This window comes from Rhamphochromis longiceps, linkage group LG17 (assembly GCF_057381845.1).
Source record: "Rhamphochromis longiceps isolate RC_006_pf linkage group LG17, R_longiceps_female_GT1.1, whole genome shotgun sequence".
Taxonomy (NCBI): domain Eukaryota; kingdom Metazoa; phylum Chordata; class Actinopteri; order Cichliformes; family Cichlidae; genus Rhamphochromis; species Rhamphochromis longiceps.
This window is the reverse complement of record NC_140573.1, coordinates 15,859,716-15,885,417: the sequence shown is the minus strand read 5'-3', so window position 1 is coordinate 15,885,417 and position 25,702 is coordinate 15,859,716. Positions and strand designations below refer to the sequence as shown.

Genomic DNA, 25,702 nt, shown 5'->3' with positions numbered 1-25,702 from the left:
CAGCTCGTGGCCATAGGTGAGGGTAGGGACGTAGATCGACCGGTAAATTGAGAGCTTCGCTTTTACACTCAGCTCCCTCTTCACCACGACGGAACTCATCCCCGACCCGGAGTGGGCACTCCACCCTTTTCCGGCTGAGAACCATGGCCTCAGATTTGGAGGTGCTGATCCTCATTCCCGCTGCTTCACACTCGGCTGCGAACCATTCCAGTGCGAGCTGGAGGCCCCCACCCGATGAAGCCAACAGAACCACATCATCTGCAAAAATCAGAGATGAGATTCTGAGGCCACCAAACCGAAAGCCCTCCGCCACTTGGCTGCGCCTAGAAATCCTGTCCATAAAAATTATGAACAGAACCGGAGACAAAGGGCAGCCCTGGCGGAGCCCATCACCCACCGGGAACGAGTCCGACTTATTGCCGGCAATGCGAACCAAGCTCTTGCAACGGTTGTATAGGGATCGAATGGCCGGTAGCAATGGGCCAGACACCCCATACTCCCGCAACACCTCCCACAGGACACCCCGAGGGACACGGTCGAATGCCTTCTCCAAGTCCACAAAACACATGTAGACTGGTTGGGCAAACTCCCATGCACCCTCAAGTATCCTGGAGAGGATAAAGAGCTGGTCCAGTGTTCCGCGACCAGGACGAAAACCGCATTGTTCCTCCTGTATCCGAGGTTCGACTAACGGACGAACTCTCCTTTCCAGCACCCTGGCATAGACTTTCCCAGGAAGGCTGAGGAGTGTGATCCCCCTGTAGTTGGAACACACCCTCCGGTCCCCCTTCTTAAAGATGGGGACCACCACCCCGGTCTGCCAGTCCACAGGTACTGCCCCTGATCTCCACGCAACATTGCAGAGGCGTGTCAACCAGGACAGCCCTACAACGTCCAGAGCCTTCAGGAACTTGGGGCGGACCTCATCAACACCAGGGGCTCTGCCACCAAGGAGTTGTTTAACTGCCTCAGTGACCTCGCCCCCGGAAATTGGCGGGTCATTCCCCTCATCCCCAGACTCTGCTTCCTCCTCGGAAGACGTGTCAGATTGAGGAGGTCCTCGAAGTATTCCTTCCACCGCCTGACAATTTTCTCAGTCGACGTCAGCAGCGCTCCGCCAGCACTATACACAGTGCAGGTAGAGCACCGCTTTCCCCTCCTGAGACGTCTGACGGTTTGCCAGAATCTCTTCGAGGCAGTCCGAAAGTCTTTTTCCATGGCCTCTCTGAACTCCTCCCACACCCGAGTTTTTGCTTCAGCCACTGCCCGAGCCGCATTCTGCTTGGCCTGTCGATACCTGTCGGCTGCCTCCGGAGTCCCACAGGCTAACCAAGCCCGATAGGACTCCTTCTTCAGCCTGGTGGCTCCCTTCACCTCTGGTGTCCACCATTTGGTTCGGGGATTACCACCACGGCAGGCACCAACCACCTTGCGGCCACAGCTCAATGCAGCAGCTTCGGCAATGGAGACGCTGAACATGGTCCATTCGGACTCAATGTCCCCAGTCTCCCTCGGAATGCTGTTGAAGCTCTGCCGGAGGTGTGCGTTGAAGATCTCGCGGACTGGGGCCTCTGCTAGACGTTCCCAGCACACCCTCACTACGCGTTTAGGTGCACCAAGTCTGTCCAGCGTCCTCCCCCGCCACCTGATCCAACTCACCACCAGGTGGTGATCAGTTGACAGCTCAGCCCCTCTCTTTACCCGAGTGTCCAGAACATATGGTCGCAGGTCTGCTGATACGATTACAAAATCAATCATCGACCTACGGCCTAGAGCGTCCTGGTGCCACGTGCACTTATGGACACTCTTATGTTCGAACAGGGTGTTCGTTATGGCCAAACTGTGATTAGCACAGAAGTCCAATAACAAAGCACCGCTCGGGTTCAGATCAGGGAGGCCGTTCCTCCCAATCACGCCCCTCCAGGTCTCGCTGTCGTTACCCACGTGAGCATTGAAGTCACCCAGCAGGACAACAGAGTCTCCAGGTGGAGCACCCTCCAGCACCCCCCCCCCATGGACTCTAAGAAGGCTGGGTACTCTGAACTGCCACTCGGCGCATAAGCGCAGATGACAGTCAGGACCCGTTCCCCGACCCTAAGGCGCAGGGAACAAACCCTCTCGTCCACCGGGAAAAACCCCAACGTACCGGCAGCAAGCCGAGGGGATATTAGAATACCCACCCCAGCCCGCCGCCTCTCACCAGGGGCAACTCCAGACTGAGACAGAGTCCAGCCCCTCTCCAGGAGACTGGTTCCAGAGCCCAAGCCATGCGTAGAGGTGAGCCCGACTATATCTAGCCGGTACCTCTCAACCTCACGCACTAACTCAGGCTCCTTCCCCACCAGAGAGGTGACATTCCATGTCCCTATTGCCAGTCTTGGCAGGCGGGGGTCAGTCCGCCAGGGCCTCCGCTCCTGGCCGCCACCCAGCACACAATGCACCCGACCCCTATGGCGCCTCCTGCGGGAGGATGGGCCCATGTCTCCTCTTCGGGCTGTGCCCGGCCGGGCCCCATGGACTAAGGCCCGGCCACCAGACGCTCGCCCTCGGGCACCCTCCCCGGGCCTGGCTCCAGGGCGGGGCCCCGGTAACCCTATCCCGGGCAGGGTAAACTGTTCCCTCTGTGTCCTTTTCATAAGGGTCTTATGAATCGCTCTTTGTCTGGTCCCTCACCCAGGGCCAGTTTGCCATGGGAGACCCTACCAGGGGGCAAAAGCCCCCAGACAACATAGCCCCTGGGATCCCTGGGACACACAAACCCCTCCACCACAATAAGGTAGCGATTCAAGGAGGAGAGGCTTACAGCACCAGGTATTCCCAGGCAGTCTCCCATCCAAGTACTAACCAAGCCCAGCCCTGCTTAGCTTCCGAGATCAGACGAGGTCAGGCGTGCTCAGGGTGGTATGGCCGTAAGCTTATTTATATGTTAAATTGTATAAACCATGTCTTTAGTAATTACATTTAATATAGGAAAAACAAATGTGAAACAAGCTACACTTGTTTTATCTCCGCAGCATGTTCTCAGTTTGTACTGGACAGCTAGACCAGCTGTGTGTGAAGGTTCAAATGAAAGAGCAAATCTCCTTATTCACTTGCTCATTTCATTCAGCTCTGCCATTACTGAATGATGGCTTGGGGATAGAAGCTCCTCTGATATTTAACTTTGACTCTGTTTTTAATCTCACTGTTTTTTCTTAATTGTTCTCTTTTCATTTTGTCTTGTAAGCATTATTATTATTATTATTATTATTATTATTATTATTATTATTATTATTATTAATGTGGCTGGGTGTGGTTTGTGGCTCAGCTACAGGGGAGGGGTGGAGCAATGGGTTCAGGGTGTGGTGTCAGGGAAAGCTAGCCCACACGGCTGTTCTCCATCACCTGGTCATTCCTCCCTATAACAATAATAATAATGCTAATAATATATTGTGTATGCATGGGGCTTCAATTAATATACAACCCTTTTGGTCTATCTAAACTTTTTGCTCTAGGTAAGGACGCTCAGCTAAACAAAATTTAACAAATGGTATCATCCTTCCAAACAATAGTAAAGCTGGTGACTTTTATTTATTTATTTATTTTTAAATCACCCTTTTGCAGTATTTGATTATTACTATTAGAATTGTGGCTGCTTAGACTGACAGGTCTGGTCACTTGTGGGATTATAAAAAACAACATGTTGGTGGCACAGAATGTTAATTTTGAAGCTTTGAGATGAGATTTTCCTGCCCTTTGCAAACTTAGGTGCAAAAAAAACAAGGCGTGTCAGCTCCAACCATGATGCCACAGGTCATTGGCTAACAACTTGTGCTGACAAATTGTTGGCCAACGAGTGTTTCATACCACAATCAATCCATCATTTTGAAAAGATTTACAAAACAAACTGAACTATTTATTTAGTATGACCCCAAACAAGAGACTGACCCCATAACATCACCAGCAAAGAGACAAGGTACTTTCGGATTGGCTTCATTTTTCTGACTGAGAAAGTATGTCCATGTTTTATGCTTTATGGCGAAATGCTAGAGTTGGTGCTTAAAAGTGTGAATTGTGTAATTGCAAACGATAGTTTATTTCACGTAACTTAAGCCCATATTTTATAATTAGTATCTATATGGAAAGTACTTGACTGCGAAAACAGTTCTAAGGACATTACAAAATCATCCTTATAATTTCCCAATTGGAAGCAGAACATGTAACTCTGAACTCTTTGAAACAACACAGCCATCTCTGACTCAGCATTGCGAGCATCACATGGAGGATTGATTTGGAACACATGCTCTGCCAGAGGATGACTGAGGATGACACCCTCTTTGACCTTCCAGATGTCAACTGTCTTTGAAACTGTCTGTCTCACTATAAGGAAACAGCAATCCAGAAAAACCAGAAGACAACCACTAACCTCAAATCACTGTGTGTTGCTTCATGACATTATAAGACAAACATGGACTACGTAAATCAACAGTACTCATTTCCTAAACGGAAAGAAATTCCAGCATTTTCTAAAGTCCTAGGGTGGGAAAGGCTCCACAGAAAAGACCAACATCAGAAATGATCATTTACATTTTTTTCCAAGTTCTTTCAGATTTATTTTGACAAGACTTTCATCCCACAGCTGCTCAGCCACATGCTTGAGAAGTAGATGCCTATGCTCTATAAGATCTCTCTCTCTCTCTCTCTTAATTTACATAGGAAATATCACAGTATTCAGTCCATAACACCACAGACCACTGGTATCCTATACTATTCTTTTCGAAATACACACTGCATAGCAGTAATTTTCTTGTTTTGATTTTAACACAAAATTCCTTAACTTGAAAATAATTGATTGTTATTGGTAGATGTTATCAGATTAAATGAAAATGACGTACATACTTCATAACAGGACTTCAAATTAAATTAGGAACTTGTAATCTCTTACTGTATTAAATTAAGACAAGGCTGAGGAAAGTGCGATTTTCTTGTTTTGAATTTTTTCCCCCTGATAGTACAGTGCTAAAACTTTGTGTGCAAGTGTTTGCTTAGTTGAAATAATTGCTTAAAAATAATTCCTTAAATATAATTATAGATTTCAAAACAGCTTTGACAGAGCAACGCTTTTAAGGTAATGCTAAGGTTTTTTTTTTAATAGCATATCATAAATAATAGTTAGATATTTAACACACAGGCCGGATCTGTTTTATCTATTTAACAGTCATAAAACCAGTGTCCCTCACAGATATGAATCCATTAATCTTCTCTTGCTCTGTTGTATTGATGTATAAACATATAATTATTTTAAAAAATGTAATATTTTAATAATAATAATAATACCAACTTAAAGTAAGTTTACATTTACAATTTAAAAAGTGAACTACAAAACACTCCTTTAGCCTTAATTACCTGAAGTTCTACCATTTAATGAATTTTTGATCCCTCTTATTTTTCTGTTGTTCTTCAGTATTAAATAACATTATTACTTAATTAGTTTCCGTCTGTCTGATGACATCACTACTGATATTTCCACATAAGATTCATTGTGTCAGTTTTTTCGTTCGAGGCTTTGGTTTATTTTGTAAAGTTCCAGCTGTTTTTGAGTAATGTAATGTTCTTGGATTCCTGCTACACAGCCGGCATGACAGAATAACGTGACGACTATGGACCCAGCAGCTCTCAGCCCCTCATGATTTATGACAGGATTTATACAGTGCAGAAGTTGTGCAATGATTGGTTGAAAAGCCCCAGTAAGGAATACCAGGGGGCAGCTAATCACAGTCTACAAAGACTGGTTTCTGGCCTTCCTTGGTTATTGGATTTGCTACATCAGTTGATAAAGATGAAGGATTTTGTCATCAAAACTTTTCACCTTTGTCTACCTGCTACAGCTGCCCACACCGCTGGCCATCTCCTGGAAAGGAGGCTTCAATCTCTGAAGCCTGGACAATCACTTGAAATATGTTATGTTTTAGACTGTTTTGTTGTTGTTGTTTTTGTTTGTGTGTTTGTTTGTTTTTCCTGGACATGCAGTCCTGCACAGTATATACGTTGGCCTAGATATCAAATAAACATTAAAAGGAACCAATGTTTTAAATATTGCTTGATTAAAAAAACAACATCTCTGTCATCTTTGGATTTTTACTGTACGGTAAAATCAGTATGTATGTTTAACAGTGACATCATGGAACATTTCAAATTGTTCCCAGGATGGCTATAATTTTATGTGACATGACTTGAGCCCATTTAGCTTCTGATGGCCCCAAATGTAGGTGCTACCAAGGAAAAGGGACTGTCAAGTGTAATGCTTGTTTTGTGTTTACACTTGTTTTATTTAGGGGGTGGAAACGGCAATGATTTTTTTTTTTATTTTGTTTTGAGGTGAGACGGTATGTTCTCCCCCCCAAAAGAAAGACTATGTAATCCTTTCAGTTTGTTTGTTTGTCTGGCTGCCTGTTTTTTGGCAGTTTAATGTCCACAGTTTTTAAGATATCATGCTCAGATTTTGTGTAATGGTAGATACCAATAACAGCTCAAGGTCAATCAGGTCAAACCAAAAACCTTAGCTTATCCACAATTTTTTATGGGTCTTCTTTAAACTTTACAACAATATGCTAGGTGTTGGGGGACATGAGTACCTAGGTTGGCTAAGCATTTGACCTTGACCTTCATCGTAGGTTACCAAGATCAAAGCTGACCTTGGAAAAAAATCTCCAAGAACCCATATTTAGTAATGTATCATATGAAAGGGCATGGAGAGAGCTCTACAACACACTTTTTATTTTTTTCAGTACAAAATTCTATGACATTAGAATGATCACAAAAATACACACTGCGTGAATGCTTAAAAGCTCAAAATTCTCATGTAATGATTTTGGCCAATTATTTTAGCCAGTTCTGCTTTAATCATGTGGGTAAAGATAACAAAATACCATTTTAGTATGTAATGCTTCACAGTCATTGGTCAAAAGTCAGACATCAGCATGTTGTTATAAAAGCAGGCTGACGTCAGCAAACGGTAATAAAAACATTGTGGGGGGGCTGTCGAGCGCTCAGAGTGCTGTTGTTGTAAATGGTTTACATACAGTTAGCCACATATATATTTGGTCACTGACACAAGCTTTGTTTTTGTGTTTTTTACCTGTTTACTGAAACATCCAATTATAGTTGTACAGTTATAGTTATATATGGACATAATGTGTCTCAACTTTCATTTGAGGGAAGTTTTGTCATGGTTCTGGGTCATTTTGACCCAGCTTTTTCTGTTTCTTATGTGTTGGTGTTTTTCTGATTATGATTTATGTTCTGATTATTTAGTGATACTGTTTTGATTATGGTTATTATTATTGCAGGTTTCGTTCCGTGTCAAGTCTGTCTCACTCTGTCTAGTCCGTGTCTTAGTAAAGTCGTTTTTCTTGTTTTACTTTGAAGGTTCATGTTCATGCCTGATGTCAATGTGTTCAGTTTTACTTTTCCCCTCGTTAGCCTAGTTTCTCCCAGCTGTGGCTCCCTCCTGTTTCCCATTCCCTGATTACCGCCCTGTGTATAGAAGCCCTGTGTTTTCCTGTGCTCTCTGTCGCGTCGTCTGTGTTACTCCGTGTCAGTCTGCATTACTCTGTGTAACCCGGTGTTCATTCTGCGGCTCTCTGCCATCTTTCTCTGTGCATTTTGCTCCTCCTCCCGTGAGTGTTTGGTTTCAGGTTAGTTCTTTAGTTTTCCCCAGTTTAGGTTTGTTAGCTCCCCGCTCTGCTCTTCCTGTTTTTGCCACTTTGTCACTTCTGTAAATAAACACTCACTCGCACCCTAGCCAGTACCTGCATTTTGGATCCTTTTGTCAATACACTACACGACTGCTGCCCCAGCCGTGACAAGTTTAGGAGTTTCAGCTCCTTAACCTGTGCATGTTACACCTTCTTTAAAAACCAAAAGTCAACCAAAAGTGATTGAACGATTGACTCAAAGGCAATTTTATGCGTGGATGTGGGCAGTTCTTTTGTTATATCTTAATCAACTAAGCAGATAAAAGGCATTGGTTTTGGAGAGAAGGAGTTGATTTGGTCAATTGTGAGAATGAAAGAAAGCAACTCAGCAATGAAGAAAGACCTGGAAGTCCACAGAAGACAACAGTATTTGCATGGTGAAGAGAAACCCCTTAACAACAGCCAACCAAGTGACCACTCTGAAGGAAGTCGGCATCCATATCCAAGTCTACCATAGAGAGAAGACAGCATGAAAGTAAATGCAGAGGGTTCACTGCAAGATGCAAGTGACAAGCCTCATGAATAGAAATTATGGATGCTAACAACAACAAAAAAAATCCACCAAAATTCAGAAAAAACATTCTTTGGACAGATGAAATCAAGCGCAACCTATACCAGAATAATGGCTAGAAAAAAATGTGAAGGTGTGGAACAGCTCATGGTTTAGGTGTAACTCTATAAAACATTAGAGCATACTGTGTCGTGTGAAATTTTGAAAATGTAGCAGTATTATAAAATATAACTAAAAAGGTGTTTTGGTTATTCTTCTGAAAAGTTTGGAAGCATCACAACATATGGCTTATCTGCCTTATATGAAATCTAAAGAATACCATTCTAATGTAACACTATAGTAAGTGTTAGACCTCGTTGAGACTGTATATTTGTCCCCAGTGTGAAATGCTTTCTACCATGAAAATATCTGTTCCCATTGTGAGATTAAAACACGGGCTGACCTGTCTTAGCAGAGTGGTTGTTCTCCTCCTGCTTGAGGATCTGATAACATTCTTCCTCAGCCTTCATGTGCTGAACAACCAGAGCGCAATCTGGGTGGATGGCCTCTGTCTGAAGGCGAGAAAAAAAGCTTTCATCACAGTCCAGTAACACAGAAAGACACACAGAAGTGCAGAAATACCATAATTTTCTTTTACATGACATGATAATGGCAAAGATAATGTTATTAATCAGTAGTTCAGTAGTGGTTGTGTTTTGGACTTTGTTATACTATTGACCATATATTAAAGAAATATCATATGGAACCTGTTGTTGGCCTCTCCCAAAAGTATTACTTATTTTTATTAAAGGCTTTAATAAGACACATTGTAATGTAATATTCACCACATAGAACAATTCTTTGAGATATATATATTATATATATATATATATTTGTATTTTGCCAGAAACGCTAGAATCTCAGCTTAAACCTCACAAATTATTTCAACAACCACCAAACACAAAATCGCACTTCCTGCACAGCTCTCTTCCCCTCTCAATGTACTTCAAGAACAGTTTCCCATTTAAAAATCTCTGTTTTCTACATTATTCACTTGCTTTTTACACACCAGTCTACCATTGCGTACAGACAAGAAAGCCTCAGTACCGAAGAAATGTAAACTTTTTAAAATTATGACAAATTGCAAAACTCTTAGCTGTGACTCAAATAAAACCTCTAACTTTGCACTGCTTCAATCAGGTAATGTTCATATGATGATTCATGGTTTTCTTCAGTTTTCTTCAGGGTCTTCGGAGGAGGGGGACAACCTGTCTATCTCTGGGGGTGAGGTCACTGAGGCAGTTAAACAACTCCTTGGTGGCAGGGCCCCTGGGGTGAATGAGGTTTACCCTGAGTTCCTGAAGGCTCTGTATGTTGCAGGGCTGTCTTGGTTGACACCAATGTTCCCTAACCCTGCTGGCACGGTCTCTGCGCACAGAAAATCTGTGTTGCGCGCAAAAAAGAAATCTAACCTGAATTGAAATTAAAACTAATACTTTAACAATTCTGTTTTGCACTGTTAGTCAGTAAGTGACTGGCTGCTCCCATATGGGATTAGAACAATGCCACCTTATCCCATAGTCCAGCCAATAATAATGCTTTTATTAGTTTTTATTGTGTTGATAAGCCACGTAAACCCAGACTTATGATAAAATTATCTGCAATGTTTGGTTTTCTTTCTGAATACTATCGTTGTTTATATTTACTGCGGGAAGAAACAGTAAATACATTTTATAAGGAAAACGCTCAAACGCCTGTGGTCAAAAACAAAAACAAAAAAACCCCCACCCTTTCCTATTGGTGGAACAATGCACCATGTCGACCAGTCAAAAAATGATATGGCAACATGGCATTTAGTTGTTTAGAAAGGGGGACGTTTTAGGAGTGACGGCGGTGTTTTGAGATGTGAGAGATTTGCGCAAATCTTGTGTAGTTAGTGTGTAGTGTAGTCAATAGTTTTGTTGTGTGTGTCAGAACAATGAGGCAACTTCTGAATGTTACAGGTGTTACAGGAGTGATACATCTCCTGTTGTCAGGCCTGCAGGTATCAGGCTGTTGTTCTCCTTTATCTCATAGTGGACAGAAATTATTTTTTGGAGTGGCACAAATAATTTGTGTGGCATCAAATTTGATGCAGAACAGCTGATTGTTGAAATGTTTATTTAAAAAACTGCATTGGCTGCATTTTTAGGTAAACAGCTGCAAAAAACTTCATTGTTTGCATAACTCAGTTACTTTTTTGAAGAAGTAACTATATAATTAATTGCCCAACATTGGTCATTATATACTGTATTTTGCAGACAAAGAGTTACAGACTCTCTCCCAGACCACAGACTCATAATACAAGTCAGAGCTTTATATAAAAAAAGAAAAAAAAGAAAGTTGTGTTTTCAAAATTGGAGTTCAAGTTATTTTTTACTTCCAATAGTGTTAACATACTACACAGATCATGAACAAGATTTTTTTTTAATTTTCATTGTAAGTGTGCCAAAGCAGTTAATTAAAAGTAGTCTAACATAAATGTAAATGCTGTAATTTGCTTATTTTAATAAACCATGTAACTTGGATGGATTCAATGCTGGCGTGACCACAGTGCACACGTCTGATGTCGCTCACAGTGGTCCAAGGGACCGCTCAGGGAGTTTGTGTGTTCGCTCAGACACATGAAAAATTAGAGGGAACATTGGTTGACACTGCTCTACAAGTTGCGTGTATATCAGGGGCGGTACCTGTGGATTGGCATACCAGGGTGGTGGTTCCCATCTTTAAGAAGGGGCATCGTACTTCTCAGCCTTCCCAGGAAAGTCTATGACAGGCTGCTGCAAAGGAGAGTTGGTCCGGTAGTCAAACCTCTGATACAGGAGGAACAACGCGGTTTTCATTGTGTCATGGAACACTGGACCAGCTCTTTACTCGCTCGAGGATACTTAAGGGTGCATGGGAGTTTGCCCAACCAGTCTACATGTGTTTTGTGGACTTGGAGAAGGCATTTGACCATGTCCCTCTGAATGTCCTGTGGGAGGTCCTTGGGGATTATGGGGTGTCTGGCCTATTGCTACAGGCCATTTGATCCTTATACAACCATTGAAAGAACTTGGTCCGCATAGTCAACAATAAGTCAGACTCGTTTCAAGTGGGTGATGAACTTCGCCAGGGTTGTTGTTTGTCACCAATTCTGTTTGTAAAAAGACAAAATTTCTAGGCATAGCTAAGTGGTGGAAAGCTTTCACTTGGTTGGTCTCAGAATCTCAGCTCTGCCTTTCGCAGATGATGTGGTTCTGTTAGCTTCATTGTGTGATGGCTTCCAGCTCGCACTGAAATGGTTTGCAGCCGAGGATGAAGTGGTGGGAATGAGAATCATCACCTCCAAATTTGAGGCCATGGTCCTCAGCAGGAGGAGTGTTCATACCAGGTCAGGGATGAGTTCCTGTCCCCAGTAGAAGAGTTGTCTTGTTCGCAAGTGACAGCAGAAGGGAGCGGGAGATCGACAGATGGATTGGTGCCACAGCAGCAGTCAAGCGGACGCTGTTCCAGTCCATTGTGGTCAAGAGAGAGCTGAGTGTAAAAGTGACATTCTCAATTTACCGGTCGATCTATGTCGCTATCCTCAGCTATGGTCACGAACTGTGGATCAAAAAAACATGATCACGATACAAGCGGCAGAAATGACCTTCCTCCGAAGGGTGGCTGACATCTCCCTCAGAGATAGGGTGAGAAGTTCAGCCATCTGAGAGTGGCTCAGAGTAGAGCCTCTGCTTCTCAACATTAAAAGGAGCCAAGTATACCATGCCCAGTCTCTTTGGTACACCATTTGACCTTAGAACTGAAGAAGCTTCTCGGATGAGAGGTGAAACGTCTTCAAGCAACTTAAAGAACTCCAGACGCTTTTCTTTGCAAGCTCCTTTGACTCTTTGGTACATAGTTGGCCTTTGGTCCAGATGGAATCTGGAAGAAGAAGACAAGGTCTCTCCTCACTGTAACAGCACCATGTGATGGATCACTGCCACACCTGCTCTCAAGAAACCACTTGAATAGGACCTGCCGGACAAAGTGGAGTAAGATTCACAAAAGCCAGATATCATGCAGCAATCCAAGGAAATTTAGGAACAAATGAGGAACAAAGTAACTGAGATTTCTCAGGTTATAAAGCTGTTTCTAAAGCTGTGGGACTCCAGGAAACAACAGTGAGAGCCATTATCCACAGATGGCAAAAACGTGGAACAATTGCGAACTTTCCCAGCCAACCAAAATTAGCCCATGAGCGCAGCAACGACTCATCCAAGAGGTCACAAAAGACCCCAGAACAACACATCCTCACATGCCTCAATTAAGGTCAATGTTTAGAAGGGCCTGCATCGCACAGTTACAAGACAAAAACCACTGCCAAGCAAAATGAACACAAAGGCTCGTCTCTGTTTTGCCAGAAAACATCTTGATGATACAATATAAAAACAACATTGTTAAATAAACATAGCACAGTAATAAAATAGCAAAAGTAGTTGATCAAAAATAGCGCATTATAATGCAAAGGATTCAGTTTGATGCGGAAATGTTTATGACATCTTATATAGTGATTATTGTATGTATTTGTCACAAAAAGAACTGTTGTACAGTTTTATGGCAAACCATAGTTTTTTGAGGAATCCTTTATAGCAGCTTTATACCTTAAATAGGTCTGAGAGAGAATGGTAACAGATTATTTGTCAAGACGGAGAAATGTGAATTGCATGTGACAACAGTGTCTATCCTGGGCTGTATCATTAAGCAGGGCAACCTCAAACCTGGCCCAGACATGGTCCAAGCGGTGGTGGACTGGCCAGAACCCTCTGACTGGAAACAGCTCCAGTGTTTTCTGGGCTTCATTAGTTTCTACTGTTGTTTCATCCGAAACTTTAGCCAGATCGCTTCACCTCTCACACACCTAAATTCTTCCAAGGTGCTTTTCAGTGGGACTAGGCTGCTCAAACCATTTTCAGTAACGTTGAGCAATGCTTTGCCTCACCTCCTATCCTGTCTTCACCTGTCTCTAACCAGTTTATTGTAAAAGTGGAGGCTTTGGACTCGGGAGTGGCAGCTGTCCAACAGTATGAAGGTAAGCTTCATCTTTGTGCCTACTTCTCTCATCATCTCTTCCCCAAAGAATGGAACTATGATGTAGGGGACAGATTGCTCCTGGCAGTCAAACTCGCCTTGGAGGAGTACCAGCACTGGCTTTATCGTCTGGACGGATTACAAGAATTTTGCCTACCTTCAAACTCCTAAATGGTTAAACGCCTGGCAAGCCAGGTGGACTCGGAAAAATGGAAATGAGTAAAAAACAATCACCTATAGCACCAGGTCACACAACATCTAGCCCGAAGCTCTGTCCTGGCAATTCTCCTCCTTAGAAGGAGCTCCAGAGGATTCTCTGATCCTTCCAGCCTCCTGCACCATCAGGGCGATCTCTTGGGAGGTCAAGTAGGTTTTTGTTCAGAACCAGACCCCAGGACTGTGCTGCTCCACTCCAACCACAATGAGCGCCCAACTCGCCTGGGTCGAGTATGTCCACAACAGCCTCACCTCCTCGGCGACTGGGTTATCTTCTTTTGAAGCGTAGCTGGCTTATCAACCACGGCTCTTTCCAGCAGTCGATGGTGAGCATGAAGTTCCTTCAGTTCAACACTATCTCTCCCGGTGCCGCCATCTTTGGAAGACAAACCTGGCGGACCAATGTCGGAATCCTGCACCTCCCTACAAGCCTGGACAAAAGGTGTGGCTCACCACGAGGTATGTCCTGGTCCAGACTGATTCCAGGAAACTGAGTCCTAATTTATAGGGCCTTTTGTGATTGGCCCAATGGTTAATCCTGTCTCTGCCAGCCTAAATTTAACGTGGAACATGCAAAGACCAGAGGTTTATCCTCAATGTGCAAGTGGAACCAGAAAAGGCTGCTAGCCATTCAGCCTGATAAGTTCAGGCCATTGTTAATGGGACATAGACACACCGGTGAAATGGAGACAAGCTGCAGTTTCCAATGGGATCCAAGCCAAGCATGCTTCCAGTGACAATAGCCAACTGCAGATACAAGATGGCAGTGACACAAAGGATGGGTGGAAAAAAGGCAAAAAAAATTATAGAAAGAGAAGGAAGGGATTGCTTTCACTTTTATACATTTTAATTTGTATGTTTTTTATTTTGGATGAGGCAAGGTTCCTAAGGGAAAACTACTGATACTTGATTGTGTGACTTTTTCATGAGGTCAAACATAACTGGGCTGGCTTTGATTTTTCGTTTTTATGGGCCGATGATTTTTTTTTTTTGTAAACGTATAAACAATGAAGGGTGGTGGATTGGCCAGATGCTGGCCGATGTGTAAAAATAACTCAGTTGTTTGGTGGTGGCTATGGCGGAGCTTCCACAGAGGCCAGCAGGTGGATGAGGGAAAGGGGAGGCAGGTGGAGGAGAGACTCGAGGCGGCCGCCGGTCCGAGTGTCAGGTGAACTGAACTTCAGGTAAGAAGTTGTGACCTGCAGTCTATCTGGGTCAGATATAAACCAAGTTTAGGTGTAGTTTTTTTTCGTTGTGCTGACTTTTTACAGTCAGTTACAATAACTCGCACTGCGTACTAGCTAGCATGATGGAGTTTCTATACAGCTGGGTGGGTGCTATGATGTTACTGATAGTGAACTTTATTTTAGTCATAAGGTTAGTTAGTAGAGTTGCCAACCGTCCCGTACAAAATGGAATCATCTGGTATTCAGAGAAAATATTGTGCGTTTAATATTGAGCTGAGAAGGAACACAGCTAGGATGGAAAAAGACACAAAGCTGGATTTATTCTGTCGTTATGCTGTCAGATGCCTCTTCTTCTCTCATTCTCTCCCCCTCCCTCTCCTGTTGCTACTTCAATCATGAAACTGATCAATGATCAGCTGATCGGCTTTTCTGACGCAAGTCCTGTCTCTCTTGTTTGTTTATCACCCACTTTGCGCCAAAAAGAGGAAACCAGCGGATGCTAAACAACAGCAGCACGTTTAAGCTTGATCAGCTGTTGTTAGAATTTATTTAATATTAATTTCTAGTATCAGCTGATGTTTGCTGGAGCCACAGCTGTAAAAGCTGCTGGTCATGATATCGGTTTCGATATGTGGTGAGAGGGAAACATGAAGATGAAACCAGGAGATGTCCTTACTGAATCATCAGAGCTGAACAGGTGATGGAGAAACACGTTTACCTTTTAGGTGACATGAATGAGTTGAAGGGAAGTTATGAACTGTTTCTGAGAGATAAATAACACCAATATCATTTTCTATGTAGCTAACAGCTGGTAACTGTGTGGGGGCGGGTCTAGCAAAGTTTTGCCATGGGGCCAGGTAGGGCATTAACAAGGAGAGGTGGGCACAAGGAAATACTTTTCTTTCTTATTCTCATTTAAAATGTCTAGCTGTTATTAAATAATTATCTGAATCTTACAACCAAATTTTTATTATGACCTAAAATGTATAGAAATCATATATATACCAACAAGACGGTGTACACCACTGTCACAACAGTGTTTGTTTTCATTCAAAGGCTTTATGGCTTTTCCTAGAATACCTGGTGGGCCGGTCTCTAGTCCAGCCCTGAGGTCAAGCTAGAAGATTTAATGAATATCTCACCAGCAGATTTAGTTAGATTTTGTTTTTTGAGATTTTGGTGACAAAATGAAGTGTCAATTTATCTTTTGACATGGTTTCAACATTCTTCTTCCCAGTGCACATATTTACTTCATTCTCCCTGTGACGGCTTAGAGAATCTACTATTCAAAGTCAAAGTCAAAGTGAAACTTTATTGTCATCGCTGCTATATACAGTACAGGATATAGAGAGACGAGACGACTAGGCTCCAGTTCCATAGGAAGAGTAAGAAATAAATATAGACTTTAAGACTAAGGTAAGGGGAGTAAATATACACTTTAAGCTAAAAAGGATCAATAACAGTCTAACTTTACAATTTACAATTGTAAATTTACACTAGCCTTGAAGTGGTTTAAAGTGACCAACGTGGCAGCGTTACAGTTTACAGTATGAGTGATTTAAAGTGACCTTGAGTGAAATAAAGTGACCAACATGAACAATATTCCTAAGTGTAGGATTGTCCATAGAGCAGCATCTGTATTTACAAAGGCAGTGGTATGTGGAGTGCAATAGAGTCCGTTAATGGTTTGTGTGGGTATGTGTGGTGGGGGGGAGTGGCTGAGCCGGTAGTGAGTTCAGGACTCTGATGGCTTTTGGGAAAAAGCTATCTCGCAGTCTGGATTATCGGGCCCTGATGCTGTGATAGCATCTGCCAGATGGGAAGAGGGACAAAAGTCCTGTCAGGGGTGTGAGGGGTCAAAAAAGAATACACCATTAAAAAAAACACTGAATTTGCCAAAGCGCTATCAGCCGCTGCCTGCTCGTGGAAGCGCCACGAGCCGGAAGTCCTTTTTTATTTTGGATGAGGCATTCAGAGGTTGGAGTCTTGAAATGAACCCCTGGGATGAACTGTAATGAGCACCCATGACAGCAAAAAATGTGGGTGTTTGACGTCCTCTCAAAGCGTTGACATTTGCTGTCAAGGCTTCTCTATTTTTACTTATATTCACGCCTTCTCAGGAATGTGAACAGGAGGACGTCAGAAGCTTAGATCTAAAAAAAATCTGAGATTATAGTAACATGTGCCAAAAATGTAGATTCCAACAGCATCTGGAACCTGTGGTTAAATTTGTGTCATACTTTGCTATCAAGTGAATAATTTTTTTTTGTTTGTTTTTTGAATGTGTGTGTGTGTGTGTGTGTGTGTGTGTGTGTGTGTGTGTGTGTGAGTGAGTGAGAGAGAGAGAGAGTGTTTGTGTGTTTTGTTTGTTATTTTTGGCATGCAATTGATTTCTTCGGATGTGTTTGATTCAAACTGTGTGAAGAAGCTCTAGTGGAACACCTGCCTGTAGATCAGATGGTGACACTGCAGGGGAGTGTGACATTTAACCTAGTGCTCTCACAGCAACCCAGTGACCTAAATTTTTTCCTTTTTTTTCTCTAGTTTGCATAGCAAAAATCCTTGGGCAAGATACTAACGCCAAGCTGCTCTCGAATGCATCCATCAGAGTATGATTGTTTGATAAAAAGCACTTATGTAGAGGAGAAACCAAGCATAGAAAATGCTTTATAGTTCTGTAAGTGCTTTGAGGGGTTGGAGTAAAACAATGCTATATAAGAACTAGTCCATTTACCATATAGAAAATACTAAGATGTAGGGGGGAAAGTACTTGTGTGAATGAGATATGCTATATAAAGTGTTTCAAGTGTGTAAAGAGAAAAGCACTATAAGAAGAACCAGCCTACTTATTATTTTACAAGTGTTTAAAAATCTACATTTTAAGGCCACCAGATGGCAATAGGTTGGGTTGGTTACATGATAGTTCTCGATGAATACAAGTAAATGGTTCGAGCCCCGGCTCGGACAGTCTTGGTCGTTGTGTCCTTGGGCAAGACACTTCACCTACCGCCTACTGGTGATGGCCAGAGGGGCCGATGGCGCGATATGGCAGCCTCGCTTCTGTCAGTCTGCCCCAGGGCAGCTGTGGCTACAACTGTAGCTTGCCTCCACCAGTGTGAATGTGAGAGTGAATGAATAGTGGAATTGTACAGCGCTTTGAGGTTCTTGAAAAGCGCTATTGTCACGGTCTGGCTGGGGCAGACCGTATGTGTTGCAGAGGAGGACTCAAACGCAGACCAAAACGTAGTGTGGATAAACAAAACAAGCCGTTTATTGAGGCTAGCAATGAGGGTAAAAAATAATCGGGCATCGGTGAAAACTAAACAATAACCTAAACTGGGTGAACTAATAACAAAACATGAAAAAGCTTAACCATAGTGAACTGACATGGATGCGCAGACGACCTGACAAAGAATGGCTGAGAGCACACAGACTAAATGGACACAGGAGGATAATGAGGGAAGTGGCAACACATGGGGAACCAGCTGACACACATGAACATAACGACGTGACAATGGGAGAGTAAAACTGAACACGATGAACACAGACACACCAGACCTCTTCACAATAAGACAGGAAACAGTGAGATATAAACATGACAACCTGGACTGACAACATACGCCACAGACATAAAATACATGAAAGCAGGGGAGACTTAACATAGTGGAAACACGAGGGGAAAATAACTAGTAACACCTAGGCATGATAATGATAAACTTAGGAAACCTGAAGGCTACATAAACTAAACACAAAACGCTGGGTCAGCAGACCCAGGATCATGACAGCTATATAAATTGTTTTTGCCATAAAAAAAGTTTTATTTTACCCAGAAATTGCTAGAATTCAGCTAATGCATGATGACTGGTGAGTTAATGATTTACAACGGGACATATTCCTTTGATGGCACCAGTTTACACATTTACAAATATACAGTACAAACCAGTCAACAACAGAAGCTTACACGATTGTGTATATAAGAATTGCTCGATTGTGCAGGTTGAAGGTAACGTGTGTCAGGACACATGCTTGAAAGTAAACTGGTGCTCTGGCGTGAGCTCCCTTAGATGTCAGACTACATCCTTGTATAAAAACCTTCTTGTTATATTCCGTCATTAATAAACATAGAAGGCCATCTTTCCACCAGCTATTTTCTATTTTAAGTACTGTTTCTATCAGCCCTTTAAACATATTACTGTACACGAGGGAGGAGAATTTACAGTGAAAATATTAAATATTCCCGTAACGTTTTCCATCTGGGTGGCCTGTTAACTCCTACATCATTAATAGTTCAAATGTCCGGGAGTAACACGTGAGTGCGCGTGGCTGAAGACTTGATCTGGCAGCACAGCCTCACTGTGACACAAGACAGTGCTTTCTTATCTACCCTGTAGGCTTATAGAACAAGCCTCTTTTATACAAGCAAGATCGTAACATGACATACTGTCTGATGGAGCAGCACGGGGTGTCACTTTCGAATGTAGTGATGCGCAGTGAACCTGGAATAGCTCATATGAGCAACACAAGCTTGCTGATGGTTTCTCTCCTTTAACAGATGCCGAATAATAGACTCACTCAGAGAGAAGAGCGTGAGTGCCATTTGAGCAGCACTTTAATTATTGTAACTCTCCATCCTATCTGGCAGAGTTTATGCGGCTGTGGTGTCATTTAAATCCAATCACTATCTAAAACAGGTCGTTATTGCAGGCACCTCCAGCCAATTTTTAGTCAGTTCCACTTGTTAGCATTCCTTTTTTTTTTTAACATACACTGGTCCCTGAGTCTGTCTGTCTGTCCTCTTTGTTAAATGTCTCACATGTTGGTAAACATGCATGTTTGCCTTATTACTAAGGGTTCATATTCATGTCTGTACAGCAGTTAATTTGCTCATGTTAGCACAAAGACTGTAAATGAAACAGCAAACCCAGCTTCATCTAAAGCTAACCCATAGATCCAGAGACCAGCCCTTGTCATTTTCACTTTAACACTTTGTAGTTTGTTTAAGATCTGTAATATTTTGATAGAAACCTTTTGCTAAAATTGTGATCTAAGGCTTTGGGAAATACTTAAAGAACTCCAGCTCTATCCATGCACTTGTAGTTGATGAAAGAAAGTCGAGGTGCTTCCTTACCTCTGTGATGGTATTTTGATTAATGTGAGTTATATTTTACTCCGTTGTTAAGGTCAAATAAAAAAACTTGAAAAGGACACATGTTTATCTTACTGTAGGTTCCAGAGGAGTGCAAGGATTAAATCAAATTTTAAAAAATATTTTTATACTTTTTACATTTTTAAATTATCTAAATTGCTGGCGTTATATACTTTATTTATATACTTTCTCTAAAATCAGACTTTCTTATAAGATATAAAAGAGTGAACCATCTGTATGCTGAAAATCAACTGTGAAGTCAATCTTTTCATTTCAAGGCACAAAAGTCCTTCCTGTCTTTTCAGCAACTGAGTTAATGTCACTCATTATTTGCCCCCAAAAATCAATTGACTGCCTTCGGTTTCAAAAAAAAAACGCAGCCATCAGAAGGGCACTAACAGGATGATGGCACATTTCCTCATGTTGGCTTCTCTGCACTGGTTACATGTGGCCTTTAGAATTGATTTTAGCATTTTACAGCTTGTTTTTTAAGGTAGAGCTTGCCTTGGGCTGCAGACAGAGGGTAACAGGTTATTTGATGTCTAATGGGAGAGGCTTCTGCAGGCGATAGGAACGTTACAATCTATAACTTGTTACTCAAGACCTGCTATTAGGATATTAAAGGTAGTTCTATTTGTATTTTTCAAATAGAAAAAAAATGAATTGAAATCTCCCTCCATGGCATGCAAACACCACTTCTCCCCTCCTTGGTCTTTAGTGTTTGTATGTGGCCTGTCTCTAGCCACATCCAAAAAATGCAGAATTCATCTGAAGAAAAATGTCCTTCCTGACCACTGTAAATATTAAATATGGAGGCTTCCACAAACCAAAAACCTGCTCCTATGTTTTTTCAATGGATTGACAATAAGTTTGTCAGAGTGCATCAATTTCTTGATATAACAGACATAATTACACAGTAATCTATGCATATTTATGAACACATTATACTTTTTTTTTGTGTTGTCAGCGTTAATCTCATTAAAATGACATTAACGCCATAACCGCATTAATGCGGCAAATCTCTGTTAGCGAGTTAGTGCAGATTGGCCCATGCATGGGGCTGCACAGCATCAATGCGTTAGTGCAGTTAGCTCGTTAACGCCGTGCAGCCCCAAGCACGGGGCGATCCATGCTAACTCGTTAACGGAGATTTTCCGCGTTAATGTCATTTTAACTAGATTAACGCTGACAGCACTACTTTTTATATTAAATAACCTAAGAATTTATTGAACCCACCTTTATGAACTTGGCTGATACATATCATTCTAATATAGCAGCTTTCTTCTCCATCAGTTAAATGCAGTGTTGAATTTTCTTGGTAATTTTAAACCTTCATTATTTACGTTCATGTTTTCACCCACAACAGGGAAGAAGAAGACAGCTGTAGTTGTATAACTCCCTTCCTTGTTATGTAGTGCTTGTAGATCAGAGGAACCGTGTAAAGCCATTAGTAGGGATGTCTGTGGCCTCACTGGTGTGCACATGCACTCAAAATGGGAATGTAGTACTGAAAAACAACTTCATGGAGATCAAAAACTAACATTTCAAAGCTGTACTACACTGTACTGTACTGTATGTGTGCCTCCTATTATCAAACAAACTAGGAACAATTACCTTATTCTGCACTGGGATATCTTTATGATTTACTTTTTAGTCCACATTATTCCCATTTTGGTTCAGTCAGCATTCTCATAAAAATCTCTGGCTAAAATTTTCATCTGTTATAGAGACAGACTTGCTGGATGACAGAAGAATCAATATTGGACTTACACCAGAACACCTCTTCACCTAAAAGCTATTGCCTGGTGCATATGTACTGGTTATGGTTCATGGTAACACCTTGCATGATGCTAAAACCATTTAGACTTGTGCTTGAGTGCACTCAACTTGTTAATGTACAAGTTACAATTTTCTCTGGATTTTATGTTATTAATTTTTCTTTTCATTTTTTAATTGCATCATATGGCTCAGTAATGTGTATAGACAGTGTTTGGAATCCAGGAACAGCTGCAACAGTACAAGTTCTGACAATGGGTCTGAGCATTATATCTCCATACCTAACAGCATTTAGAGTATTTATTGGCTAGCCTATGGAGGTTTATGTCCTTCAAAGACATGCCTCCTCAGGACCTCATGGCAACCTCTCTGAGACTGTTTCTGTCTGGTCAGAAACATGCACACGTAGCCTACTGGAGTTTTTGTAGGTCAGTGCAAGTGGCAATGCTCCTCCTGTTTTTCCTGGTACAATTCTGCTGCTTGACTGATGCCCTTCTACAGCCCTGTCCAGCTCCCCTAGTGTTATGACCAGTTTTCCGATATTTCCTCCACACACTTGAGATTGTACTGGGAGACACAGAATACATTCTTGTGACTGCACTTACGAATGTGCAGGTCTGGAAGGCGCTCGACTAGCTATATAATCTCAATCGGATGCAGGCGCCATCTCATGTTTGCAGACTAAATCAAGATCAAGTGTTTCCATGTGGTCAAATGTTTTTCGACAAAAGCCTTTGAGTCAGATATGGATGGCAGTGATTTTGAAAGAGAAATATGAAAAACCCAGGGTTTTAAGTAAAGACTGTTACTGTACCTTACACTGAAAACATCAGCAATAAAGTAATAAAAGGCAGTCATTTTCTGTTGAATAAAGTTTTCCAGCTGATCAGTAACTCACAAAAGATACTGATCTGCTGCCATCTATAAGGAAAAAGGGGTTAAAGGCATCTTGAGTCCATGACAATCTGATCTTTTCATCTGGAGCAAAGAGCTAATAAATGAAGAGGCAACACAGGATTATTATGAGCATTCGGGATCAGGGAAAAGACACAAATCACTCCATAGCACCAAAAGAAGAAACTCCACAATGGTTTTGAATCAAAATTCATATAAGGACAAAATGCAAAAGAAATGTGCTTCACACTAAATTGTTTACGCCATTTGAATTTCAAACCCCACATGCATAGTAGAAATGGGGGAAAAGGGAGAAAATATTTCTACGTTCTCATTACTGAAAAAAAATTTTGAAGCCAAAAGCAGAGAAGACTCAAGTGAGCAATGAGGGTTAATGGAGTCACAGGAGATACTATTTATTCAATATTTATTTGAGCTATACGAGTTTGTTCTTTGAAATCCAGTCCTCCTCTTGATGGCTGAGGTACATCTCAAATTCTACTTTTTCGTTATAAAGGAAAGAAAAATCAAAGCAGAAAAACAAAAGTCAGACAGACATGCAATGCATGCATGTATTGGTTCTTAAGTCACGTGATCCGTGGCGATTTGTCACCACTGGAGACAAATTAGTCATCTAGCAAGTAATTATCATCCTAGTTCGAATCAGATGTGCCAGACAAACATGAACGCAGCAGGTCAATATCAGAAAACAACTCCTAATCTACACATTCTGTGATTATGATGGATGCGATGTTTCCACCTTAAATTTTTAGAAATACTCATGCAAATATTAGTGATTTTCACATAAGATCATGATTACGTTGGAAGCAGAAAATTATTATAACACTTTAATTTATAAAATTGTTTAAAACATGCTTTTCTATTTATGACAAAATAAATGTTTGATGTTAGAATATTGATGCAAATGTATACAGTGCAGTTTGATTTAAAAAATATATATATATTTTACAATTTAGATGTTTAGTTTAGCTCTTTACAAAAATGCCAGCGTCATGTATAACTCACCATTTGCACAAAAGTCCATCTAATGTAAAATGAATTTGTTTACAACAAAATATGGAGGAATCTGCTCAGGTAACATTTGGGGAGAGTAACGTATATGATGGTGTAGCAAGTAAAGCTCCCATTTCAACAGCATTTAACTATTTAACTATTAGCACTTACTCAATAGATATATCAGCCATCTGTTTTCATTGAGGTAGTGACTAATGGCTAATTGCTAATAATAAAAACCATTAGGCAGCAAACCTTATCAATCCTGCCTGCCTATAATAATAAGACTAAAATGTGTTATGTTTCTTTTAAACTCCCAGACTGAAGCTGAACAAGAGAATCTTAAAATGTCACAAATATAGATTGTACAGTTACTATCGTTTTTGGGGTTTTTTATTGTTCATATTGTATTTGTATTCTAAGCTTTACACACACAAAATGTCTGTTAGTCTGTAACTTCTAATTTAAAGGGGCAAAGATCCCTAATTCCCTTTCCTCAATGCTCAAACAAAGGCTACACTCATGATAAACCCAATGTACAGTCCCACTACTACAATGAAATAATTCATAAATGTACAAAGTGAATAAAAGTAAAAGTTAATAAAAAAAAAAAAAGTAAAAGAATTGATCTTATTTGATTGAAAAATAATTTTCAAATCTTTTAAGTCATGTCAGTATAAAAACAATGTGACTGAAATCGTGTTAAAATCACCCACACAGACACATTAATTCATGTTCCAACTCTCCTTGTGATAAGACAGATGAGGTTAAGCTGTGCGTTTGGACTCACCGTTTCCCAAACCGCCGACTGCATGAACAGACCCAAGTAAAGAAATGCGTCCGTCCATTTCAATCGTGAGCTTCCAGTGATAAGCATGCTCTGCGATGACATCTATGCTCGCTTTGCAAAGTGCATGTAGAAAAGTAGAAAAAACAGATTACAACAAACTATTTCCTCCTTAAATTTCCACGACTGTCAACACCCAATGAACTGAGCAGCCGGCTGACAGTTCGCCGGTATTAATGCCGCCCGGTCTCTCTCCAGTGTCCGGTGAGTGAGACAGTGCGCATTTACACGCAGAGAGGAGCCGGTGCTGGACAGAGCCAAACAGTTTGCGCTCCTCCCTGAAATGGAGCAGAACACACAGACGCAGATGCGCGCTGACAAGAGGGAAAACAGCGAGTGGAGTCTTCACGAGCAGGGAAAACGGTGTGTTTATAGGTTCGAGGTTTGTACTCTAATTGCATAAACGGATAACACAGGATAACTTTCAGGCTCCGTACTGCCATGCAGATGTAGCTCCTGAAAAATGTATGCACAAAAGTTTAAACCTCATTTTGCACTGAATACCTGTTTTAGGAAGGGATAAACATGTATTTAGAGTTGTTAAGATTTAAATTATGGTTCTGTTTAAATACCCAAATAGTACAAAGGTTTTGCATCAAATTGTACTCCAAATACCCAAAATAAAAGTTCTACAGAATCATATCCATAATATTACTGAATCATAGTTGCTTTTTGAGTATTGTGCGTATCACTTTACAATCCCCATTCCAAAAAGGTAGTTCAGGCTGTGTGGAATGTAAATAAAAACGCAATACAATGATCTGTAAATCTCATAAACCCATATTTTATCCATGATAGAACATAGAATGTTCTAACATATTTCAATCAAACGGGGAAGCACTGTATACAACCGTGCCTCTAGAAGTACAGCAGGTTGTTTTCTAACTGGACTGATGGGGGTTCCAGCCCTGGATGCTCCAGTCTGCCTGCAAAAGTGCTTCTGTGCATATCAAACTGTTACAGACTGCCAAAATCTCACTGCTTTTATTTTGGTTTTTTGCTTTAGCTTGTGAAATGGAACGGTGATCATGTCTGGATTCCATCTGAAATACAGACCTGAAGACAAAAAATTACAGTACAATATTAAATATTAAGTAAAACAGAATATATACAAAGTGTCTTTGCAGAGTATGAGATGCAAAAAATGTTTGCATGTATCAGTGTTTGGATAGTTTTTTTCGTCTTTTTTTTTAATTTATCGATTTGTTTCATTATTTTGCAGAGATCTAGTTTCTTATTCAGTCTGTTCCTGGTTTCAGTTTATTCCTTATGTCCCCTTGTATTCTTGCTTCCCTTATGTTTCCG

At 41.4% G+C, this 25,702-nt stretch overlaps 1 protein-coding gene and 1 non-coding gene across 2 annotated transcripts in view; both read right to left on the bottom strand.

Annotated features, from left to right (window-relative positions):
• The window catches only part of ghrhrb (growth hormone releasing hormone receptor b), a 75,047-nt gene extending 50,453 nt beyond the window's left edge, over positions 1 to 24,594 (bottom strand). Inside the window, exons 1-2 of the mRNA XM_085386662.1 lie at positions 24,341 to 24,594; positions 8,690 to 8,798 (exon numbers count right to left, since the gene is read on the bottom strand). Of these exons, the coding sequence (XP_085242788.1) occupies positions 8,690 to 8,798; positions 24,341 to 24,442 (211 nt within the window). The 5' untranslated portion in view covers positions 24,443 to 24,594. The remainder of the gene's footprint in view (positions 1 to 8,689; positions 8,799 to 24,340) is intronic.
• LOC146649456 (5S ribosomal RNA) lies at positions 2,797 to 2,915 on the bottom strand. The gene has a single exon (XR_014908372.1). It is a non-coding gene; the product is annotated as a 5S ribosomal RNA (ribosomal RNA).
• Positions 24,595 to 25,702: the final 1,108 nt, after the last annotated feature.